This window comes from Mus pahari, chromosome 23, assembly GCF_900095145.1.
Source record: "Mus pahari chromosome 23, PAHARI_EIJ_v1.1, whole genome shotgun sequence".
Taxonomy (NCBI): domain Eukaryota; kingdom Metazoa; phylum Chordata; class Mammalia; order Rodentia; family Muridae; genus Mus; species Mus pahari.
The window spans coordinates 36,110,286-36,127,362 of NC_034612.1; the positions used below are offsets into that span (position 1 = coordinate 36,110,286).

At 41.0% G+C, this 17,077-nt stretch overlaps 1 protein-coding gene across 2 annotated transcripts in view; it reads left to right on the plus strand.

Moving 5' to 3' along the window:
• The window catches only part of LOC110312811 (cytochrome P450 3A25), a 38,940-nt gene that overhangs the window by 11,265 nt on the left and 10,598 nt on the right, over positions 1 to 17,077 (plus strand). For both annotated transcript variants that reach the window (XM_029533657.1, XM_021186706.2), the window contains exons 5-11: positions 2,770 to 2,883; positions 4,643 to 4,731; positions 4,966 to 5,114; positions 6,569 to 6,696; positions 9,031 to 9,097; positions 11,981 to 12,141; positions 13,896 to 14,122. In XM_029533657.1, coding sequence (XP_029389517.1) covers positions 2,770 to 2,883; positions 4,643 to 4,731; positions 4,966 to 5,114; positions 6,569 to 6,696; positions 9,031 to 9,097; positions 11,981 to 12,141; positions 13,896 to 14,122 — 935 coding nt within the window. The remainder of the gene's footprint in view (positions 1 to 2,769; positions 2,884 to 4,642; positions 4,732 to 4,965; positions 5,115 to 6,568; positions 6,697 to 9,030; positions 9,098 to 11,980; positions 12,142 to 13,895; positions 14,123 to 17,077) is intronic.

Consider the following 17,077-nt stretch of genomic DNA (forward strand, 5'->3'; position numbering starts at 1 on the left):
AAAGAAATGGAAGGAGAGAAGAAGGGAAGGAAAGAAGGAAGGAAGGAAAGAAGGAAGGAAGGAAGGAAGGAAGGAAGGAAGGAAGGAAGGAAGGAAGGAAGGAAGGAAGAACAGTGACTAAAAACAATTTAGCAGAGGAAAGGGTTCAGTGACTGACATTTCCAAGCCACACTTCTTTACTGAATGAAGTCAAGACATGAGCTCAAACAGGAGCTTGAAGCAAAAAAATTCATGAAGAACAGCTGCCTACTGGTTTGTTCAGACTCATACTTAGCTGGCTTCCTTATAAAGCACAGGACCTAGGGATAGTACTGCCCTAAGTAGACTGGGCCTTCCTGCATCAGTTAGTAATCAAGACAATCCCCACACAGACATGCCCACAGGCCAATCTGAGGAGGGCAACTCCTTATTCAAGGCTCTCCTCTTAGACGACTGACTCCAGGATGTGTCAAGTTGACGAAGTTAACTACGGCGGCACAACTGATACACAAAAGAGGTTGACATTGATACTGTCCACAGCTTATTAACATTTCTCTGATTTGTGTTTGTATATGTGAATCTCTCTGCTGATTGTCATATTTTCTAAATCTAAATGTGACATCAATGCAGTCAATGCACAGGACTATCCCTTCTTCACCATGGAGCTTTTTCTTGCACATATCTTCTAGTGGCCATGTGTGGCCTGTTTTTGTTCCTCACAGGTTCTGATTCAGTTTTCTTTTTATACATGTACTTTTGGGGTCAAGTCTGATTATATTTTGTTCAGTACTATTCTTTGAATAGGGTTTTATGTGACCCTACCTCAACCTTCAACTTCTCAAGTGCAGGGATTCCCAGTATGTGCCACCCCACTTGATTTATGCAGTGCGGAGGATCAAGCCAAATGCTTCATGTATGCCAGACAAGCACTCTGCCAACTGGGTTACATCCTCAGCCATGCCTAGCACTCTTCTATTTTTAAACAAAATATGCACATAGTTTTGTACTTTACATTAACATTTATGATTTATTTGTACTTCAGGCTATAAAGTATGAGACTCAGGTAGAGACTCATGTTGCACCACCCGTATCCAGTTCTTTGTGTATCATTTAGGGAAAACTGTTCCCTCTATAGCATTCTTGTAGCATTATCAAAATCTGTTAAGAGGCTGAAGAGATAGCTTCGTGGTTACGAGCACTGGATTATCTTCCTAAGGACCCACGTTCAATTCCCAGAACCCACAGGACAATTTACAACTCTCTGCAACTCCAGATCCAGGGATCCAGTGCCCTCTTCTGACCTCTGAGAGCACTGTAAATATGTGGTGCATAGACACACATGTAGGAACACACACACACACAACATAGATAAATCTAATTGTTTTTGCTTATTGACCTATTTGTATGAAATCTTCTCACCTTAAGTGAACCAGCACAAACCGGATGCTCATTTTTTTCTTCTATTGATCACAATTTCTTTTTGTCTTCTAGGGTCACATCTTATTGATAACTGTTTCTGTACAACAAGTAAATTCATTCTACCCACTTTTTTATAGAATTAATTGAAATATTCTTGACCCTTTATCTTTCTAGCAAAAATCATAACAAGCTTGTCTACACTGATAATGATCTCAGTTCGATGAAAATTTGAAACTCGACCATGAATAAAAACATTTTCTGTGTTGGATCATCTAACCCATGACTATTGTTCTACATGCTATATATTTGATTGCCACATGGAAATTTTATAGGTTTCAGCCGTAAATGTTGTACAAGTCTTGTTAAGCTTATATCTTAAGTGTAAATGATGTAACATATAAGATTTCTGGACATGTTTGAATATTGTGTAATATTTTTGAAAATTTCTAATATAATTGATGTTAAATACAAACAATTGATTTTGAATTGCTGCTATATCATGGAACAATTTCCAAACTCACTTATTATTCCTATAAATTATTTGTGTGTGTTATCTGATGTGTTATGCACAGACATTATGTGGCCTGAAAATGAGAATATTTTGATTATTGATTTCTAATCTGTGATGCTTTGTATTTTGTTTTCATGCCTTATTGTACCAGCTGGCAGTTCTAGAATGAGACTGAATGACAGTGGCAAGAGCATACTTTTAAAATTGCCACAAATCAGCAAATGAAACATTCAGACTTTCACCACTAATTATGAAGTTGACTGAAGGATACTGTATGTACATATATCCACATATGTGTAAATAGATAGACAGATGTAGACATTCCATTGATGCAATGGCCATTGATACACATGAAGGAAAAAATTCCTAGCAGAGAAATAGAATTACCTTTTCTTTTTCAAAATATCTTCAAATATCAAGTAAATATTTTATAGCAGCTGCTGTTTTTTAAAAGCTCCCCCTCAAAGCATCATCCCTATTCTTCAATTCCTCATCCTGTTTACACTAGTAATACTTTGCCAAGGCCAGTTGCTGTCTGCTACTAATCCATTATTTTTTATCTGCACAGATTTGAAAGACATTGTAGGGCTGTCCTATTTGTTCTCATGGATTCTGCAAGGGTGATTTTCATTTAAAATGAGATGGTCATAGAAAAATGTGAAGCTGTTCCAGATGGATAGATATCACCTTCATTTATAGGGATTAGAAAATTTCAGTAGAAGATTGTTGAACATCTAGTAAGACCCAGACAATTATAGTTATATTTGTTAAACAAATGATGCTGGTTTAATATACTTTGTAAAATTGTGAAGATTATCATAATTTTAATATGATAACCTTTCTTTCCATTTGAACCATAGCCTATTGGGCCAGTGGGATTTATGAAAAAGGCCATTACCATATCTGAGGATGAAGAATGGAAGAGACTTCGAACGCTCCTGTCTCCAACCTTCACCAGTGGCAAACTCAAGGAGGTGATTATGGAGAGTGTTTACTTAAGGAACAATTCCAGAGACAGGTAGAAAACAAGCCCATAGTCCCTTTCCAAGGGTTGGTCATCTGAGGTGATTATGGAGAGGGTTTTTACTTAAGTAACAAACTGAGATAGGTAGAAAACAAGCCTATTGTCCCTTTCCAAAGATTGATCCTTTGAGTTACAATTCTTATAAGGTGGTCTTTTGTCTTCATACCAAGAGGACTCATCATAAAAACAACTGCAACTCATTGCCTCATGACTGTGATGATATGTCTTTCTGGGACCTGAGTTTCTACATTTAGCTAAAGAATAGAGGAATTTTTATCCAGTAACATGGCTGCTCTGGCAAGGGATCACATCCAAAGACCTTCTAGGTATATGTGATCTAGTTTCAGTGCAGACATGCTTTGAATTGCTATATGTTCTGGCTGTAATATAGATATGGCCTTCATATACACCTTTTATCCATAACAAAGGAGGTAAGGTTAGTTTGTAGAAGGAATCAGCTATGTTTGAAAGTGACCTCTAATTGAGGGACAGGGGCAGACAAAGTGATGAACAGAGAACGATTTAACAGCATGAGTCAGAGATAGGATACACCCAACTCGAACAAGAACAGACAGGAAAGAGAGTGTTGCGGTAATTCTCCAATGCCAATAAATCCATGCAAAGAAAAGACAGCTCAGTTATAATATTTATAAACTGCACACCTGTATTGGGCAGATATACCACTACACTACTCCCAGCTATGAAATACTTTTCTGCTTGCTGTTCCTCCAAGCCATGTGCTTTCATTTTCCTTCCACCTCCTCTTCCTCTGTCTTCCTCTCTCTCCTTTGTCTCCTCATCAGCCTTCCTTCTTTCTCTCCCTGTCCAAAACTTTCAGTCCCACCTTTTCCTTCTTCTGCCCAATCACAGGCTCTTGCCTTTATTTAATCAGTTAAGGTTGGGAGGTTCACATGAAATCACCTGAGTTCATGATCCACTCCTTGTCTGAGGCAGCACCTCTTGAGAAAGTGGAATTAACATCAAAGCACAAACAGCACTAGGTCAATCCACAACAAGAGAGGCTACTTAAGAGCAGCATGGGGGCCGGGCATGGTGGCACACGCCTTTAATCCCAGCACTTGGGAGGCAGAGGCAGGCGGATTTCTGAGTTCAAGGCCAGCCTGGTCTACAAAGTGAGTTCCAGGACAGCCAGGGCTATACAGAGAAACCCTATCTCAAAAAAAGAGAAGCATGGGGAAAGAGAACAGACTAGACACAGGTGGTGGTGGTTGTGGTGGTGCTGGTGGTGGTGGTTGTGGTGGTGCTGGTGGTGGTGGTGCTGGTGGTGGTGGTGGTAGTGGTGCTGGTGGTGTGTGTGTGTGTGTGTGTGTGTGTGTGTGTGTGTGTTAGTTTTACAGAGGCAGGTGGCAGACAGAACAAGCTTGACACAGGTGAGGACAGAACTATCCAGAGAATGAGAAAGATCCAGAAGATTAGGGTGTATTGCCAAAATTAGTATAAGAACAACCAGAGCAATTTAGGCAGAACCCAAGAGAAGGTAGATTGATTCAGTCAGCTGAGAAGATGAGTTTGTACATACGGTAGAAGCATCTATGACTAGGCCTAGAGATAGTTAAAACAGAGAAGGAAACAGTCTGACTTCAGCCCAAGCCATGTTTTGTACATCTTGGATACAGCTCTCATCTCATCCCTTCATCTGAGGAAATAAAACTGACATTTACACTACAGGTGTTGTGGTTTGTGTTTAGATGTTTCCCATCATGAGACAGTATGGAGATATATTGGTGAGAAACTTGAGACGAGAAGAAGAGAAAGGGTTGCCCATCAACATGAAAGAGTAAGTAAGTGGTGGTGCAGCTGATGGGACTGTAAGTACCTCAGTGTCCCCTCAACCCTAGGAAGAAGACATCTGCAAACTGATACCAGGTGAAGGCTGAGGTGTGAGCGTGATAGGAGCCTGGACACCACTGATGATCTTGTAGTTCTGACTCTGTGTCTCCCTGCCTGGGTAGCTGAGAAATATGAGCTGTCTCAGATGCAAATGTTGATTCCCATGTCTCTCTCCACTCAGCATCTTTGGAGCTTATAGTATGGATGTGATCACTGGCACATCATTTGGAGTGAACGTCGATTCCCTCAATAATCCACAGGATCCCTTTGTGCAGAAAGCCAAGAAGATCTTAAAATTTAAAATTTTTGATCCATTTTTTCTGTCTATAAGTATGTATACTATTTCATGTCTATTTATATCCTTCCCCTCTACACGACAGTTAAAATGACATCATTATTAAGAGATAGTTCACATGTAAAACTAAGTACATAAAATGCACAAGTCAATTGTGGTTCACCAGAGGTCCATACATCCATCATCATTGTCCACCAGAAAATGTGTTCTCCAAGAAAACCATTTCATTCTCATCTCCCTTTCCTCCTCACCATAAGAAAATGCCCAGCTCCCTATCTGCTCCTGTAGATCTGCCTATTCTGGGCATAGCATCAAAATACAATACAAATATTTTACAAAGTATAAGAAATTGGCAACAATTTTCCTTCATTTACCATCATATATTCAACAGAGTCATTTGCTGAAGTTCCCATGTTCTGTAGACAGAGTATATTCCATACCATCTGATGTTCATTCAATTTATTTCCAGGTTTGGGATGTTGTGAATAATGCTGTCATGGACACTAATGTCCAAGATTAGGACTCAACATTAGTTTTCATGTTTTCTGGGTGGGCAATTGGTGCGGAATTAGTGAATTATTATAAAAGTTTTCTGTGTTTGATATGTTGGGCAACTGAAAAGTTGCTCCGACAACAGCTGCAGCATTCAATTGTGCTGCCATTAGTTTTCAAGGACTCCATTTTTCTCTATATCCCATCTGAAACTTGATTTTTCTTCAGTACATTTTAAATTATTACCACCTTAGAGCACATTTTGGAGTCCAACATTATGGGGAATTATTAATATTTTTTATTTTTAAAAATGTTATACATGAATTCTATATTTGCATTGTTTCCATCCCTCCTTTCCCCCTCTAATGTCTTTCATGTCCCTAACTCCTTCTCAAATTCATGGCTCTTTTTCTTTAAGTATAATAGTTGCATATATGTATGTCTATGAGTGTATATATATATATATATATATATATATATATATATATATATATGCATTTATATGCACGTATATGCACATATATGTATATTTATGTACATACACACATGTCTATATCGTACCAAGCCCATTTAGTGTTGCTCTTATGTACATATGATTATGGCCAAGTCCTTGGGATTTGATAGCTTACTAGGGCCTCATCCTTGGAGAAAAGTTATGATTTCTCTCAATAGCCACTAATTTCCTGTGGCTTTTAATCTAGAGGTAAGAGTCTGAAAATTACCCTTCCATAATGGCATGTCAGCTTGTGTTATCATTACACAGGTCTTGTCTGGACAACAATATCTTTGAGATTTTATGGATCTAGCTTTCCTGTCATGTCTAGAAGATACAATCTCATGGCAGGCTTTCTCCTTTTCTTGCCTTGACAACCTTTCTACCCCCACATCTATGATTTTCCCTAAGCCTTGGGTATAGGGCTTGCACTGTAGACATATCAGTTGATGCTGGGCAATCCATTGTCACTCATTCTCTGCATTATTTATTTTTTCTCTGTAGTTCTGTTTCCATTTCTTACTCCAATATATGAGATGTTAAATCTTTCCATTTTTCCAAGACAGTCAATGAACTTTTTCAAAAAATTTGTAAAAAAGATTAAGAAAGAACGCCTTGCTTCAAACCAGAAGGTAAATGGGACACTACTCTCATGATGCTCAGGGCTTGGCCATGATGCTCAGGTTTTGGTCATGATGGTTAGAGTTTTGTTGGGAACTAAAAAGGGGGGCCCTGGGGAAAAGGGGGAAAGGGGGAAGCTCATGTCCCACCAGAGTTCCACCTATGCTCTGGACAGACAGGCATGGGAAGGCTGCCAGACTCTTTCCACTCAGCCCCGGGTGGGCATCCAAGCCTCAGACCCACTCTTCAGGGGGTGGCCAAGAGGCGGCCCGACCTGGGAGCCCTGGAGCTACTTTTCTAAAGCCCTGGGCTTATAGGAGAGAGGGAAGAGGGATGAGAGGTTCCCACACCAGGGAGAGTGAGCACAGCAGATCTTGACTGGAGCATAGGAACTCCTTCCATCAGGATATTAGAAACGGCTCATTAGGAGAAAGCCTATCCCATCCTCCAAGCACAGTGGGCCTTGATGAGCAGAGACATCCTATGGTTTTAGAACTTTATTATAGAAAGGCAGGGGGAAGGAGAGAAGGTAGAAAAAGAGAGAGAGAGGAAAGGCTAGAGAGATAGAGAGAGTAAGAGGGAGAGAGGAGAGAGGAGAGAAGAGAGGGATGAGATAAGTGAGAGGTAAGAGAACAAAAGAGTGAGAGAAGTGAGAGAGGAGAGAAGACAAAGAGAAGTGAGAGGGTGAGAATGAGGAGTAAGAGAGAGATGAGTAAGAGAGTGAGTTGGGGCTGAACAGCCCTTCTTATAGTCTTTACTGTTGCTAGGTAACTGGGGAGGAGTTTAGCCTGAAGGTGAGAAGCTTGGGCCATTGCCTACGTGACTTCTAGCCATGCTTATCTTGTGGGGGCTGTGGGGGGCGGTAATTTAGGCAGGAGCCAGAGTTCCAGGAGCATGAGGGAACGCCTACTGTGTCATGTAGGTGAATTATCACCCTTCCGGGGTTCAGACCTCAGCTTGACTGGAGACCAGCCTGTCTGTGCATAGCCCAACTCCCTACAGAGTTTGGTCATGATGCTCAGGGCTTGGCCATGATGCTCAGGGTATGATCATGATGCTCAGGGTTTGGTCATGTCACTCGGGGTCTGATCATGAGGCTCAGGGTTTGATCTTGATACTCAGGGTTTGGTTATGTATCAGGATCACAGTGTGTGATTTATGTACTTTCCTATGTGTTCTCTTAAAAGTGATTAGAGAAAACTATGATTAGAGCTAGATGGTGTTTACATCTTAGGGAGATAAGTGCTAGGTGATTAAATATGAAAAAGAATGATAGAAACAGTGTCACATTTGCCAAAGGAGGGATAGTTGTTATCATGCACTGAGATAAGTACCAGTCAAGTAACACTGCCACCACCCTTCACTGAAAAAAATGTCAAAAATAGAATTTGCACCAAGAAATTATATCTACCAAATTATATCTACTCTTATTCTGTCTCTAAAGTTACTATCATCAAAAACGATTTCTATCCTAAAACCTTTTATTTTGACATAGTCTCCAACAGAAATACCATCATAACTGGTGGAGGTTGGCCCATGTTAAATTTGAGTATGTCTTGCTTTGTGTGTGGGTGTTTTCTTGACAGTGAGGCTAGAAGCCACTAACTCACCCAATAGGTGAATATCTTCTCTGGACAAATAGTTTGCTAGCTGCTGGCCTAGCTTTGCTATTTGTAGCCTGGAAGTTACAAAAAGTCTGTTTGCAGACCGGGGAGGAAGGCACCTGTGATTCCACTTAGAATTTTGTAGTGTCTGGAGTGCGGAGCACCAAGGGATGCTCGCACAAAACTTGGCAGTGAACATTTCAGATATAATTAATCAAGGAGGCTGTTGGTTAAGCACTGTGGGAAAAGAACAGAGAATGGAAGCTTGGGATCTTTCCTGAGTAAGTGCCATGAGAGAAGTCAGCAGCTCTCTGTCCCAGAGTCTGCTCATGAGCCAGAGACACAGATCAGAGGAACAAAGACCAGAAGCCGCATTTCTCTCAGGGCAATGTCCTGCTCCCCAAGACTTGGTGGTAGATGCTTTAATTTTAAGTGTACGGGTGCTTTTTTCTACCTGGATGTCTATGCACCATGTATGTGCAATGCCTGCAGAAACCAGAAGATGACATTGGATCCTCTGGAACTGAAGTTATAAGTAGTTATGAGTCACCATGTATGTTCATTCAGTGCTCTTAAGCACTGAACAATTTTTCAAGCCCCATAGATGCTTGTATTCATTGATAACTCAAGCCACACTTGTAAACTCCTGGAGACCATATTCTTAGAAGGGAGGTGAACCCTTGTTTCAAGTCTGACACACAACTAAACGTCCCTTATTGACATTCCTCTTTCTGTTTCCAGAACCGAGTGGATTTTCTTCAACTGATGATGAATACTCAGAACTCCAAAGGCCAAGAGTCCCATAAAGGTAACCCCTGATGCTTCACAGTGTGTGGATCAAGAAGCCCTGAGGGAAGAGGGTGTCTGGATATACGCATGCCAGGTGTGGGCGGTTAGTGGTACAGGCATCGGGGCATTTCTGTCAAATTTCAGAAAGACACCCACATCATACATATGGATAATATGTATGGTATCCACAGGAACTTTCTAGAAGGATACCGGTGTAAGTGTGACCAGAGCCTGTAGGGCAGCCACAGAGAAACATTTCATGCCCAGAAGTCCTCAGTGCTGGGTCAAAGCAAATACTGATTATCAAATTATCCCATCCCAGTGATTTTGGATTTCTGCCTGGGAATTTGTATTGGGCCCCTCTCAGGAAACACACTGTCTAGTGGTAGGGATGGGCACTGGGAGTGCCACAGTACAATGGTAGAACTGTGTTCACCAGCTTCATCTGCAGCTATTTTACTTCTCTGTGTAAACAGCATCTGGGAAACAATATTCCCTGCTCTTCTTCCTCCTTTCCCCCTTGGTTTGATATCATCTGTGGATGCTTTGAGATGGAAGCTTTATTGCTGTTATAGCTACAGAATGATGACCTTCCAGCTTCTTTATTTATTCTGTTCTCACCATTAGCACTCAGCATACAGGAATGTTGTGTATTTAAAAATTTTAAATTATATTCTTAACTATTTAAAAAATGTGTTAGTTTGCTTCTATCAGTATGACCTCCTGCATTCCCTGCTATGCTCCTTTGACTACTAGTTATTTTACATCCAACTGTCTTATGCATGTGCACTCAGGGCTCTTTGTGTGATGTTGTTGGTTCTTACCATTTCTTTTACTTTAGTTTCGTTTTATTTAGTGTGTGTGTGTGTGTGTGTGTGTTCATGTGTTGTTTAGTGTGGTGTGTGTATGTATATGAACAGTATAGTGTATGTGTGTGGTGTGTGTGTTTGTATGTGGTATGTATGGTGTGCAGTATGTGTGATATGTGTGCATATTTGTATGTGGTATGTATGGTGTGTAGTGTGTGTATGTGTGGTTTGTATGTGTGAGGTGTGTGTATGAGATATGTGTGGTGTGTAGTGTGAGTACAAAGACCAAAGAACAATGTTTATATTCTGTCCTCTTGCTGTCTTATTCATTTGGAGGAGGGTTTCTAAATGAATCTGAATCTAGTCTGACAGCCACAAAGCCCCAGTGACCTTCCTATCTCCATTCCCACTTTGATGAAATTATGAAAATGTGTAACCATATCTATTTATGTGAGTTCTGTGATTTGAACTCAGGTCCTACCCACTTGCACAAAAGGAGCTCTTACTCTCTGAGCCATCTCTCTAGCCCCTTTAGTTTAAGTTTTCTTAAACTGATAATCATCATCATCATCAGCAGCAGCAGCAACAGCATCAACATAATTTGTGTGTATGGTATGGTGGAGTGCATCTGCTGTGATATGCATGCAGAGATCACAAGATAACACTGTAGAGTCAGGTCTCTCTGTACACCTTTACATGGGTTCAAGAACCAAACTCAGCCCACCTGGCCCCTCAACAATTACCTTTATCCACTGATCCATCTTACCAACCCTTATATAATTTTGGTTCCTAAAACAGACCTTAATTTGTATGGTAATTTCTGCTCACAGAAGAACTGAGAAGAAAGTGTAGAGATCTCCAGTCTACGCCCATACCCATGTAACACCCACTCCACCATCCAACAACCCTGACCTGCAGAGTGTTGCATGTTTTATAAGATGGACCTATACTGAGATCATTTATGTAAGGTTGAATCCTGGATTCTGTATTCTATGGGTTTTAGTCAGTGCACAGTGGCACCTATCACGGTCCAACATTGTGGCAGGAGTCATGGCATCAGGAGTTTGAGGCAGTTGCTCACAGTTCACCCACTGCCAGGAAGTATGAGTGCTGGCACTCAACTTGCTTTCTCTTTTTTATTCTGTCCAGGAAACTAGCTCATGGGATTGTGCCACAATTAAGAAAGATCATCCAGGACTGGAGCAGTGGCTCAGCAGTTATGAACACCTGCTGCTCTTCCAGAGCCACTTGTAACCCCACTTTCAGGGAATCTGACACCACCTTCTGGTTTCCATGGAGACACACACGCACACGCACATGCACACGCACACGCACAGGCACAGGCACACACAAATGAAAGTAAATATTTGGAAACAAGATCAATAAACTTAATCAAGACAAACCGTAATAAGTATACCCGGAAATTAACTAAAACTAGATAATACTGTAACAGCATTCCAGGTGATTCCAGATCCTGTCATGCCAACAATCACTACAATCACTGTCAATTATGACAATACTTTGTCTTTATCCCACACTATGATAACAGTATGGGTTGGAGAGAATTCTGTCTCTTGAAATTGTCCTGTTGTGATGATACAAATTTTGCCTAACACAGGTTTTCTACAGTAATACATATCTTAGATTATTAATTCTGGATTAAAATAATTTGATCTTGGGACTGAAAAGATGGCTTAGCAGTTAAGAGTACTGACTGCTCTTCCAGAGGACCTGGATTCCATTCACAACACCTTATTCCATTCACATGGTAGCTTATAGGCATTTGTAATTCCAATCACATGGGAAATGATGTCACAGACCCGCTCTTATCCTCCTTGAATACCAGGCATATATGTGGTACAAAGATATACATGCATCTAAAACACCCATAGACATAAAATATATTTAAAGTATAATAATAACTTGACCTTTTCCTGGTGTTTCAGACAGACACCAGAGTGGAACTTAGTCCCAGTTACTGTGAACTGCCTTTCTCTGTTCTCTAGACAGCTAGGAGCACCATATGAATTTCTTCTCATCTCAGCTATGATGTTCTGCTTTGACTTTCCTTATCTGAATTTTTTCCCTTTTAGCTCTTTCTGACCTAGAAATGGCAGCACAAACGGTTATTTTTATTTTCGGGGGCTATGATGCCACCAGCACCTCCATATCCTTCATAATGTATGAACTGGCCACTCACCCTGATGTGCAAAAGAAACTTCAGGATGAGATTGACAGAGCTCTGCCCAATAAGGTGAGTGGACGGTACCCAGAGAGGGAAGGCAGAGGTAAAGGACTAACAAGAACATGTCTCACTTGCAATGAGCTTTTTTTTTTTTTTTTTTTTTTTTTTTTACAGAGAGCTATACAATGGTTCTTCCACCCAGCAAGAGTCTAAAAGAGAAATAAAGGGAGGGACATAAGAAATGAATGTGACCCATAAATACACAATCTTTAATAGAGTGCGGGTTCAGGTGCATTTGTTATATATAATGACAATAAAGCCAGGTAGGAGAACCCCAGGAAAAATGTATGACTCTTAAGAGTATGCACCAATCCTCTCGGATCCTCCCTGGCCACTCTAACCAGGATTCTCCCTTTCCCTAAATTGTATGTGGATCCATTTTCATTTCACCCCCCTCTCTCTCCCTCCCCCCTTCCCTCTCTCCCTCTCTCTCCCCCTCCCTCCCTTTCTATTTCCTGGTCTTTCTGTCTGTCTCCCCACTCTCTCCCTTCTTGCCTACCTCTCTCCCTCCCTTCACACTCTTTTGGATTATGGTTTGCCTCACTTAACCTAATGATTTCTAAGTGCACCTATTCCCAGAAAACTTTATGGTTTCATACCTCTGTTGTTAAAAAACGTTCTGTTTTGCACAAACACCCCTTTTGCTTTACCCATTCTTTCATGTCTACTTGGACACCAAATCCAGTTGCATTTCTTAGCTATTGTGAATAATGAAACAATAATCAGAGGCTCTCTGGTATCAATGTGGTGTTAACCTAGAGTTTTCTAAATATATACTAAAAGGGTCCCAGTTAGCACTAGCTGTAACCTTGAATAGCCTAGATTCACTAAAAGAGTCTGTGTCTTGTGGTTGTGCCCAATAGTCTGACCCTGTTGGCAGGTCAATTTACAGCAAGTTCTCTGAGTCTTACTGAGTGACTATGGGGCTCTTTCTGTTAATGAGGGCATTGATATCTCATTCAGACCTGCATTGGTTCTGAGGTTGTGAGAGGTGGGGGCTTCTCTTGAAGGTGGGGCTGCAGTCTCTTTCAATCTGGTCCTCTGGTTTGACTTTGGGGGTAGCTTTGACTAACCCTCCTCCCCGAACTGAGACACAGGGCAGCTGGAGCCCAGTTAAGCTCGACTTCTTTTCCATGAGTGCACTCATCTATTTCCTTGGGTTTTTAACTTATTCTGCCATTTCCTTTATGTGTTTCTGAAGGTCTTACTCTCTTCCTTTCTCTAGAAAGAGTATTTTTTTCCTCCTTTGGAATTTTCACCTTTACCAGATCACATAGAGGCAGCAACTAGTCTCTCATCTTACCCAGAATCCTTCATTATACCTATCACTAAACCATTTCCATATGAAATCAAAGGAGCTATCAAGATGTGGTGTTGTCATTGTCACCCTGGTTGGATCAGGAGGAGGGAGTTTGTTCCTTGCGACAATGTATTTCCTTGATGTAGGGTGATAGTCTACTTTGTCTGAGTGTCATATTGGTCATATACACTCACAAGGAAAAAGAAATCAGAGCAATACAATGCTGATCAGGGGTGTATCTGGACATGGGAGTGTCCCAAATGAGAATGGGGGATCTGGACAGGGGAGTGTCCCAATAGCTCCAATATTTATAGTTATAGCTCATATCTGATCATCGTAGGTATAGATGATTTACTAAGACTAAGCTTTTCCACCAACTGAGGTTAGACTTTAAAACTTCTGAAGATTAAATATGAAGATTAAATACAAGCCTCATCTGGAAACATCTGTGTCCTTTTCCTAGGCACCTGTCACCTATGAAGCCCTGATGGACATGGAGTACCTGGACATGGTGGTGAATGAAAGTCTAAGATTGTACCCAATCGCTCTCAGGCTAGAAAGGGTCTCAAAAAAAGATGTGGAAATCAATGGAGTGTTCATTCCCAAAGGGACTGTAGTTACGATACCAATCTATCCTCTTCACCGGAACCCTGAGTACTGGCCAGAGCCTCAGGAATTCCGCCCCGAAAGGTACAGAGATGTTGGAAAGGGGGTTCCACCATGAACCAGGCAGGTTAAATGTATTACATCTGTTTTATTGCTGTTCCATGCTGTAAAGAGATACAGTCATGGTTTGAATAGATTTGGGCCCCATAGAAACAAGTATTTGAATGCTACGACCACAGAGAGTGGCACTGTTAGGAGGTATGTGCTTTTAGAAAAGGTGTGGCCTTGGAGAAAATGTGTTACTGTGGGGTTGGGCCTTGAGGTCTTATGTTCAAGATTCACCCAGTATGGGAGAGATCCTCCTGCTGACTGCCTGCAGAAGTGAGTCACTTTCTTGCTGCCTTCAGATCAAGATGTAGAACTCTTGACTCCTCTATCACCAAGTCTGCCTAATATCATGTTTCCCATGATGATGATAATGAAATGACCCTCTGAAACTGTAAACCAGCACCAATAAAAGTTTCCTTTATAAGAGTAGCCATGGTCGAAGAGAGGCTCCTTGGTTTTGCAAACTTTATATGACCCAGCACAGGGGAATACCAGGGCCAAGAAGTGGGAGTGGGTGGGTAGGGGAGCAGGGGTGGGGGGAGGGTATTGGGAACTTCGGGATTGTATTTGAAATGTAAATAACGAAAATATCTAATAAAAAAAAGAGTAGCCATGGTCATGGTGTCTATTCACAGCAATAAAAATACTAAGACAGATACCATGACCAAGGCAACTATTTCTGAAAGAAAACACTTAATTAGAGGCTTGCTTAAAGTTTCAGGGGTTTACTCCATATCATCATGGTAGGAAGCATGGTGGCATGCAGGCAGAGCTGTGGCAGTAACTAAGGCATAAATCTTATCCTGATCCATAGGGAAGGGGAGAGAGAGAGAGAGAGAGAGAGAGAGAGAGAGAGAGAGAGAGAGAGAGAGAGAAAGAGAAGGGGAGAGAGAGAGAGAGAGAGAGAGAGAGAGAGAGAGAGAAGACATTAGGTCTCCTAGAACTCAAGTTGCAAGAGATTGTGAACTGCCTAGTGCGGGTCTGAGGATCAAACTCAGGTCCTTTGCAAGAGCAGTGAACTCTCTTGATCACTGAGCAATCTTCCCAGACCCTGCAATTAGAACTTTTAAAAATTCTAAAATGATAATTATTGTTGAAATTGCACACATATTCAGAGTGCCAGAGTATTAACATTACCCTCATTAATAAGGTGATACCTATCCTTATAGGTGCACATCTTTTGGTGCACACAGACAGAAAAGCTGATGTAGCATCATTTCAGCTATATTTTGAATTACTGTTTAAAGTAAATTGCAAGCAATCTGCTATTTCATAATATTTATGTCTTCTTGCTATAATTCTGCTATAATTTCATGAAGCACTACCTAATTTTAGAAATGAGCATTTTTTCTTTCAAATACCTTACCTCTAACTTTAGAGGATTCTACTAGATTTGTGTAAAGAAGGGGTGTGCATGCCACAGTATGTGTGTGGAGGTCAGAGGACATCTTTGGGGAGGTGTTTTACTCTTATATCATATGGTCCTGAGGATGGGACTCACATCATCAGGCTTGGCAGCAAGTTCCTTTATCCACTGAGCCATCTCATTGGCCCCATCATCAGCTCTGGAAAATGGTTCCCTCACCCATGTGATTAGAAACTTCCTCCTGGGTCCTCCAGTGTAGATATAACAGCACAAATAGAGGTCTGGAAGGTGGAGACAACAGAAACCATACAGACTCCAATCCTGTCTTGATCTGCCTGCCTGGGCCAGTTTCTGCCCAGCCTCCATGAAAGCCTGAGTCACCCCTGAGTCTGAGATGCTCCTCCTTGGAAATGGCTTGAACACCCTTGTTAGAGTCAAGGTCAGGAATCAGCCATGTTTTCAGTTTAAAAATGGATTGTGTTGCCCTACTGTGTTGGAAAGCAAAACAAAGAATACAATTTAAGACAGTGGCTTGAGGGAGAGTGAGTCTGGCACCCAGACTTCATAGGCTCATTCACTGTGCTTTATGGCTGGGACCTTGTCATGTTGTCAGTGGTGGCCCTAGTGCTGTGGTTAGGTCTGTGCATTGAACATATGGAAGGGATCTATCAGAGTTGATTGATTTCTCCGCTTTCTTGGCCATAAAATTTATGGGTTTTCCCCAGTCTCACTACTCTGGCTCCTGTATTTATTTTTCTTTATTTTTCTTTGACTCATACAATCATCTATTAGTATGTGCAGATGATTATCAGCATTGAGTCAGTCAGTGAAAAACCTAAGTAAGTGTATAGAACATTTGACAATTTGACATGTATTTCAGTATACTATAGACTATGAGTCCATATGATTTTTTGTGTAGGGGGGTCCATGTATATGTACAGGAGGTTGTAGGGGTATATATCTATATCTCTATCCCTATCTATCTATCTATCTATCTATCTATCTATCTATCTATCTATCTATCTATACATATGCACAATTGGATGTACATGAGCATTGTTATATATGAGGTCTGGAGCAAAACTCAGATGCCACTCTCCAGGTGCCCTCCATCTTTTGTTTGTGACAGGACCTCTCATTGACCTAGGATTTCACTAAGTGGAGTAGTGTAGCTGGATAGTGCACTCCAGGGTTGTAATTGTCCCCACCTCCCAGCAAGCCACTGCAAGACACACAACACCATGATCAACATTCTGTGGATGTTCTTGGGATCAAACCCAGGTCTTTACACTTGCCATATAAGTACTTTCCTGCATGAGAAATCTCCCAGTTCCCATATAATTAATATAACAAACTTCTTTTTGTCTACTGTGTGAACTCCCTGTCTACACACAACCCGATTTGTTAACATTCCCATGTTATTTTATAGCATATCATATGCAAATATTTCATTTTCTCCCCAAAATATGAAAACAGACTTAAAACACCAATTAGTTCTATTCTTCTCACTTTTCATGACCATTTATTTTCATTTATATATTCAAATAATAAAAAATCAAATTTGA